General features: G+C 39.0%; 1 protein-coding gene across 3 annotated transcripts; it reads left to right on the top strand.

Annotated features, from left to right (window-relative positions):
• On the top strand, window positions 3,315-8,421 carry LOC109225444. 3 transcript variants are annotated; one of them, XM_019390112.1, is made up of 4 exons: window positions 3,315-3,460; window positions 3,633-3,693; window positions 4,551-4,591; window positions 8,276-8,421. In XM_019390112.1, exons 1-4 carry the CDS (start codon window positions 3,329-3,331, stop codon window positions 8,363-8,365), a joined length of 324 nt encoding a protein of 107 aa, XP_019245657.1. In that variant the 5' UTR covers window positions 3,315-3,328; the 3' UTR covers window positions 8,366-8,421. The 3 variants fall into 3 exon arrangements, 2 of the variants coding, with proteins under 2 accessions (XP_019245657.1, XP_019245658.1); XM_019390113.1 differs by lacking the exon at window positions 8,276-8,421 and adding an exon at window positions 6,894-6,981; XR_002067919.1 differs by lacking the exon at window positions 8,276-8,421 and adding an exon at window positions 6,894-6,981 and having other exon boundaries at window positions 3,341-3,449.

Here is an 8,722-nt window from a genome sequence, read left to right as displayed (position 1 = left end):
TGACACAAAGAAAAATATTAGGATTATCTATAAATCTAAATACAAATCAAAGGTCATTAAGAGATATCTAAATTTACCTGGTTTAGCGCCTGTTGTGCTTTATTGAACAGGCAGGGCACGTCCACCTCGTTCATCTTGGCTTGATCTTCCTCGGTCACCAGACACCGAAGGTAGCTGACCACCCCTATGGGGGCAGAAAGGACCCGGGAATTCTTCGGAATAGAAATGATGATCGATTGCTTCCGATCAGGATCCACACTCGGAGCTAGGAATCGGTTGATTAGTTTTGGGCTTGAGGAAGGACTGCTTGTTCCCGAACATGGACTCTTCTTCGGCACTTCTAAGTCACCCAACCCGGTGACATCCTCCGTGGTGGTAGAATCTACGCCATCAAAAAAGCCGCGGAACCGTGGGCCACCTCGTTAGGGAAACGTTTCACTTTCTGAGCCTCATTGTACATAGACTCAGTGAATGGAGGTGACTCGGTGATATCTATCACACCAAGTACATCTTTGTGGCATTAGCCACATCCCAGGAGGCCTCGGCCACGGCCTCCTCGTTGGCCTCCCTGGCTCGGAGGCCCCTTGTCCCTTGAACCGCGACTGCACACGGGCCACCAGTTTATAGGCTTCTTCTTCTTCTTCTTCTTCTAACTCTTCCCTCAACCGGTGGAGTGAGTCTGATGAAGGCGCTCGGGCGCTGGTGCTTTCTTTGGATTTGCGCACCAACCTTCTCCTTGGTTTTTTCTCGTCCGAGTTTGCAGAATTTAGAGCCCTTTTACTTTTCTTCTCATCACCCTGTCTCGGAGCAGGGGACTCGGCGGGGCAATACTCGTCGCCGGATGGAAGCCTCAGTGTGACGTTCTTGGATAAACCTGTAAAGGGAAACCGAACAAGTAAGAACTCAGCAACACAAAAGAAACCCGAGTATTACTCACTCGGGAAAACAATCTTACCATGAGAACGAGCCTCCCACCGGCCCTTTGAAAGTACACGCCATGCCCGCTCAGAATATGCCATTTGCAACCCGATGCCCTCCACCCATTCCTTGAGTTGAGGGACTGCATTCGGTACCCGAGCGATAGTTGCACCACCACCAAGCACCGATAAGAAGGAAAGAAAAAAGAGTAAAATAAAATTTTGAAAACGAAATTTAACTGACGTTTTATGTTCCACTTTTCTGGGACCGACATGCACTCAGTTGGGATCAGGTCCGAGGTCCTCACTCGGACAAAATGACCTAGCCAGCCTTGATCCCAATCTTCATCGATACTCGAGAACGGGGATTTACTAGCCCGAAAAAGATTCAGGGACTGTATAGGCGGATGAGGTGGTCGACGGTGAACGAGCATCCATCGATCTTGCTCCTGAAGAACCGAAATAGGATCACGATCCTTCAGTATGAAGGGTGAATTTGACCGAGGCTTACCTTGTATCTTTTGCAAAAGCCAATGATGACCGGATCCAATGGGCCCAACGTAAAGGGATAAGTGTAAACACTTAAGTATCTCTCGACGTGGGTGGTGGTATCTTCATCCGGTCCGGGAACCACCACATGCTTGTCAACCCAGTTGCAATCCTTTTTTACCGTGGGAGGATTTCTTCACTGATCGAGCATACGTATCTCGAGACCTTTTCACACTGGCTGGGTACGACAGGAGGTTTTTCAACCTTGAAATCGGCGTTTACCGAGCATCCACCAGATATAAACATGCTTAAGGGAGGTTCCGCTACTGGTTCCTCGATAGCAGTACGCGGAAGAACGGTCTCCTCGACAGTCGGCCGCGACGTAGAAGGAGTTTCTTTTTGGCAAACGATTTTCGAAGTCTTTGCCATTTCTTTTAAAATGGAGTGAAAAAGAGGAAAAAGAGGGAGTTGAAGGAGTACACTTGATGGCTTGGGATGAAGACAAGCAAAAGGTTCTTACAAAGATCTCAAAAAACCAGGATACAAGTGCTAGAAAATATAGAGATTTCTAAGGAACAAGGGTAGAATGTTTGGATGTAAAGTTTGAATGAATGAAGAAGGGGGTATTTATAGTTTTTCAAACGACGGTTCGCATCCAAGAGTAGCCGACTAGCAACTGATAAGCATTTAATGTCGTTAAGACGTGACTGACGAGACGTTTTGTTCATTTTATCGTTTCTGACGCCGGGTATCAAAGTGAGAATTGGAAGCTCATGTCATTTCTCGTCGTCTACTCTCTGAAAAACGAGAGGACCATCTATATACGGGTAAAATCGGCCTCCAAGTACATCCGGTCTCCGACATGATAGGCCAAGCTCGAGATATGGTAACCGGGAGCCTAGACCGAGGTAGGGATCTTATCAATTCTGAGTCCGGACCATAACACCCGCCCTCGAGGATACCGGGGACATGATTCGGGATCGGTCCTGGCCTTGATTAATTTCGAAGAACGTTGTTAGGTAGTCAAGCTCGGCCAACAGAAGGCCGTGATATCCGTAACCGACCGAATATCACGGCGGAGATCTCGACATATGTCGACGTGAGATCAGCAATCAGTTAATTAGGGGATTTTTACCTTTTTATAGAATTCTACCTAATATAGGACTCCCCTACTATATAAAGGGAGTCTGATTACTTGTAAAACACATTGTAACAAGCATTCAGAAGCAATATACTGTTATATTTCTCTTTAAGCTCTTATTCAATTGTGTCTTGATACTGATCGAAGTGCATTCTGTTGAAGGGTGGCTCACCCCCCAAGGCTGTAACTGTTTAATTCGTGTGGTTTGAATTTACTTTACCATTATTTATTTCAATTACAATTTAATTTATAACTTAGTGTCAATCTAATCCATGTATCCTTAAAACTACTTACAAATTAAATTGTTACCCGATTTTGAGGGTAAACAACATTATTAGTTAAGGAAAAGGTCTTGAAGCTCAACTGATTAGAGAGTAGGTCTTGGTAATTATGGATTGTAAATATTACAGCCCATGATCCTGGGAAACAAGAGTCAGAGTTCAACCATGAAATCCACATGGAGAAACGTCAGGGCTTTTCTCATGTTGAGGCCATTAGTGGAGAGGGGTATTTTGAACCTTTAAAGTAAAAATGTAGTTGTAGGGTGGTAATTTGATCTCAAACTCATTTAATTCGTCTAATCCGTTCAAGGTTGGGCTGGTTATTGACCCGTCCATTTATTAAATTCAGTCCATCTTGACCCAATCCAGTGAAAGTTGAGTTGATCATTTTTAGCCACAATTAATTAATGAGTAACTTTGCTAAAATATTTTCCTTTATATAGAAGATCCAAAGAGGTCGACTAAGGGTAAAAAAGTAATTGTATACTCTAATTAAAATAATGACTTTTATCTGCATCCAGGTTGGCTCTAGAAGTATCTTTCTCATTCCAAAAATCAGACGCAGGACCTCTCTTTCCAACAATCTTCTCTTCCTCTCTTCAACTGGTTTAGTCATCTCAAGTATGCTTTTAGTAATTTTTTTACCCAAATCTTCTTCTAATTCTTTTCAATTTTACCAAATTCATGGTTGATGATATTTCTCTGCCTCTTTTCAATGTTCTTTGGTCTTCTTTTCTTCTTTTTGCCCTTAATCTGTTATGTTACTTTCGCATGATTTTTATTTTTCTCTTCGGTCTTCCAAAGACAGAAAGACTACCCGTTCAACCCGTTTCATCTTCTCAGTTGTGGGTTACAATTATTTCAGGTATGCTTTTCTTAATTTTTTGCCAGAATATTTTTCATTTCTCTTTAGTTTTTCCAATTTACGGGTAAAGTTAGTGGCAGATGTCTTTTTTTCTTCTGATTCTCTTCGATCTTCCCGATTTTTGGTCTATTCTTGGAAGTTAATATGAATTTTCAAGTTGGTAATTTGTTTAATATGTCATCAGCTAAAAAAATCTGGATTTTAGCACATTTTAGACACAGGATCTATGCATATAACGTGTAGAGACATTAACTTAAATTAATTTGCAGACTTTTCAGTATAGTTCTTCTTCTGCATCTTGAAATTATTGTACGGTTCCTCATTTTTAGCTTTTTTCATTCCTATTCGGGTGTATTATATATTTTTGAAATTTATGCTTCTGCTACTGTGCAAGGATTACTTATAAAATTCAACTTTGGAATTTGATATCTGCTTCTTTGTTCTTCCAGATTTTGTAGGGGCTCCTCTTTTGAAACTCTGAGCTTAGGCCTTTAGATATATAACAGAGTATATCTTTTTAGTGAAATGACTGTTGTCATCAATTCGTTGTCTACTTTTCTCCTCATTATTTGTCGATCAAATGGACCAGTGTGACAAAATCATATTCCTGGGTAGTGTACTTTTCTAGAGTGTTTAATAAATTAGTAAAAGTGAAACAAAAGGTGACTATATGCGCTTTGTCGTATAGAGATGAAATACTGTTGCATTCAATATTTTCTGAGCTAAGTTGTATTGATTAACATTGACCGTTTATTACACCTAGCTTCGTAACTTCTTATTTGAACATGTTACTGCAAATTTCACGATTACAGATAAACTATTAACAAAATAAAGTTATTTGTTGTCATTATTTTCAGGAACTCTGAATTATAGTTACAAGCACCGTCAACCTAAAAAGGTAATTTTATGCTATTTTACTTAGCACTGTCAGTGCATAAACTGTTACTTTATACGTAATTGACAAAAACTATTATTTTGTATGTGTCACTGGACTGAATGAAGTGTTCTTTGTGGCTGTTAAGCGATTTATGCTCTTCGCGTTAGTAATACCATGATATAAGTGATGTCATTTATGTATTCTTTGTCGTGTAAGCTTTGAATGAGGAATCCTCTACTTTTCTTTATCTCTATCTGGTGTTAGATTTAAATAACCAATAAATAAAACTTCCTTGTGAAAAATTTGTGAACCATAATAGTTCTTTCACCTCAAGCATTATAAGGTCAAAGAATGAATTCTGGGATGAAATTAATATAATGTGAGGCATCTAGAACATCCTCTCTTTGAATATTCTATTATTAATGATTCGAGTGGCATTTGATCATCCTTTTAATGTGTAAGAGACTCATATTTCCCTCTTCAAAGTGGTTATAAAGTACCACATTTTATTCTCAATATATCCTATAACACTATGTCTTATCGTGACTGTGTGCACATTTGCCTAGGCTTCTGCCTCATTTCAGTTGGTAATTAATTTAATTAAACAAGTTTTTCAGATAAGTAAGAGCTTGAAATTACAATGCAATAACAGATACCAACTATTGTTAATCTACTTGAGGACAACCTCCCATAACTGAAAGTTGGATAATCGCATAAGAGAAACAAGGCAACCTCCACTTCTTTCTTGGACATATTGATGTATTTTTTTGTCTTCTTTCTAAGTATACAAGGCAGCACTATTAGTAGCAAACTCAGGTAAAAATTTATTTCTAGAATGGCAATGACAAGGACTGAATAATCTTGGCAGTGAAATAAGTTCACATAACAACTTTTAGTTTTGTTTTAAGGGTAGACCATTTTTTTGGCCCCATTTTTAGTTTATCACTTTTGAACTTGATCTTATACTTTTTATTTACCTTGTGTAATTTTAAGAACCTACTCAGCACTTAAACATATCTAAATTAGAGCTTTACCCCATTTACATAAGTTTTATCCTCCCTGAGACATCATATAAAGTCGGTGTATTTGTTGTATGTAACGATCCGAACGGTCGTTTTGAGCATTTGCACTTCGCTCGGTAGTTTGGAGGCATAAGTAGCTCCGTATGATGTATTAGAACTTGTGTGCAAAACTTGAGTTCATTCCGAGTTGATTTGATATGTTTCGGCACAAGTGTTTGGAAGTCGAAAGTTCGAAAGTTCATTAAGTTTGATTTGAGGCGTGTTTCATCGTTTTGATGTTATTATACGTGATTTGAGGCCTCGAGTAAGTCCGTATTATGTTATGGGACTTGTTGGTATATTCGTCCAGGGTCCCGAGTGGCTCGGGTGAGTTTTGGATAGAATTGGGTTGTGTTGCGCTCGTTTTTCTTATGTTTCGACGTCGTTTCTTCAAACATAAATGGTACCACATTTAACAAATGAGCTCTAATTTCTGTTTTGGTTGAAGCATTAGATCCGTATCGTAATTACGGATTTGTAGCAAAAAGAATCGTCGAATTTGAACATCGTATGAGGATTTTATGGTCATTTTACTAAGAATTGGGTTGCTAGATTTTTCAGATTATTTACGAAATTGCCATTGGCTGCATATTTAAAAATCTGCACTATTTCCAAATATTGAAACTAACATATCCCCTTCAATATAAGGTCAAATTGAGTGATTCGAGAGTCTAACTTGACTAGAATTTTACAAGAAATCCATTGAAGGTATCAAAAGTGAGTTTCGAGATCTTTTGGCTTAAGAAATAAGGTAGAACAGTGTTAAAATGAGGGTTTTGTTCATTTAACATATTTTGAGTTGGGGAGCTCGGAATTGGGTAATTTTTGAGGCGATTTTCTGCATATGAATTGGGGTAAGTGTTCTCTACTCGGTTTTGATTATATTTCGTAAATCTATCTTCGATTTTAGCTTTTGGTTGATGAATTTTCAAGAAGAAATTGGGGGTTTTGGCCTAAAGTTTTATAATATGAATTTTTGAGTTTTGAACACCGATTCGGAGTCGAGTTTGAGTGTATTGAGACACGGACCAGACTCCTACAGGAGGTAGCAGTGGGGAATTTTCCGCAATGGGCAAAAACTAGTATGGTTGAACTCGTAATTGAATGGGTTGACGGATTTTTTGAGTTTTGTCGGGTTTCGAGGTGCGGGCCCGAGTTAGGCTTTTTGGTCGATTTTGCGCTTTTGATTAAATATTCGACCTTTTTCGATTAGGATTGGTTCCTTTAGCATTGTTTGATGTATTTGAGTTATTTTTGATTAGTTTTGAGCCGCTTGGAGGTCGGAACGCGCGTGATGGCATTCTTGGAGCATCTCTTGGCTTGCTCAGTGTCAGAATTGGCTTGTTTAAGATAAGTAACTCTTCTAAACTTAGTGCTGAGGGTATGAAACCCCGAATTATGTGTTATGTGATTGGTGTTGAGGTGACGCACATGCTAGGTGACGGGCGTGTGGGCGTGCACCCTGTGAGTTGTGACTCTGTTGTTTCCAGGGCACTAAATAGTGGCCCTATTTTTGTTGATATCTGTGTTTTCACCATGTGATAAAGTAAATAAGTTGTACATCATGCTAGATATCATGTTTAGGTTTATGCTGATATTGTTGGGACCCGTAGTGGTCATTTCTTGCTGTCATCTTATTGATTTCATTGATATTTAGTACTTAGTCGCATTCATGCATTCATATCATATATCAGTCTCAATTGTTACTTATTGATACATCATATCATTATTCCGGGTCAGTTTTCATGACATTCTGAGCCCGTGGGTGAGACTGGAGAGTGATGACTGAGTGAGGCCGAGAGCCTGATTATAAGTTACAGTTATGGGATCGGGTTGCATGCCGCAGCGGTTATATTGATGATTATGATAGCGCTTGGGTTGTGACTCACCCCCAGTGAGCGCGGATGATATTATTGAGAGATGGATTTCCCTGGGCATGGATTTGTCCGAAGTACTTGATACCTGGAGATGGATTTCTCCACTGGGTTGGATTACCCTTTATCCTCGGTACTGTGAAACTTATAGTCAGTGTTGTATATATGTTCCGGGATGGATTTTCCTGGGCCATATACAGTACCGAGTGGTTGAGTGGGATGCCGTGAGGTTGAGTACTCTGAGAGTGTGAGTACATGATTCATCTCTGAGATACATGGCGTTAGCATGCATATATGGCATACATGCATAGAGACGCATTTCCCTCATGCAGTATGGTGTCACATCATTCATGATATTTTTACACACATTGATATATGGTCATAGAGAGGTATCTCACACCTGCTATCTGGAAAGAAAATGGAACATCTTATTTATTGTGAAAGAAAAAGACTTTCTGAAAAAAGAAATACAGTTTACAAACTATCTCATATTTCATGACGTTTTCGGTAAAGAATTTGGATTTTTCACTGATATTCTTGAAAGCCGGAACTATTTTTGGAAAAAAACTATAAAAAGTCTGAGCATTCTATCTCTGAGCTACTTCTTTATGTACTTGCTTTACACTGTTATGAACTGCTATTAGTTATTGGTGTTGGACCCGACCTATGTTCCAGCTCGTCACTACTTTTAACCTAAGGTTAGGTTTGTTACTTTTTGAGTACATGTGGTCAGTTGTACTCATACTGTACTTCCTGCACATTGCCTGCAGATCCGGATGCCGATGTTGCTGTGTTCGATGGTTGCTGGATTAGAAGGCGTACCTACGTTCCTACTGTATGCTGCCTCTTGTTCACGGTAGCCTAGATTATAAAATTTTGTTTATGTACTTTTCAAACAGAAGATGTATTTTCTTCATAACAGCTTTTGTAAACTCTATTCTTAGAAGCTCATAATTTGTACTACCAGTCCTTGAGAAATGCATAAGATTTAGATAATTTTATTGTTTAATTGTTTCATTAAGTTAAATGGAAATGGATAATTGTTAATTGGCTTACGTAGCGGGTTAGGTTAGGTGCTATCACGACTGGTGGATTTTGGATCGTAACATTGTACTACCTGTAGGAATTTTGATATGCCTTCGGGTTACTTTAATTATATTGGTCAAATTAGCAGTTCAAAAACTTAAGGTTTATATCGTTCAAACTGAGCAAATGCA

This window comes from Nicotiana attenuata, chromosome 5 (assembly GCF_001879085.1).
Source record: "Nicotiana attenuata strain UT chromosome 5, NIATTr2, whole genome shotgun sequence".
Taxonomy (NCBI): Eukaryota; Viridiplantae; Streptophyta; class Magnoliopsida; order Solanales; family Solanaceae; genus Nicotiana; species Nicotiana attenuata.
This window is presented reverse-complemented; position numbering and strand designations above follow the sequence as displayed.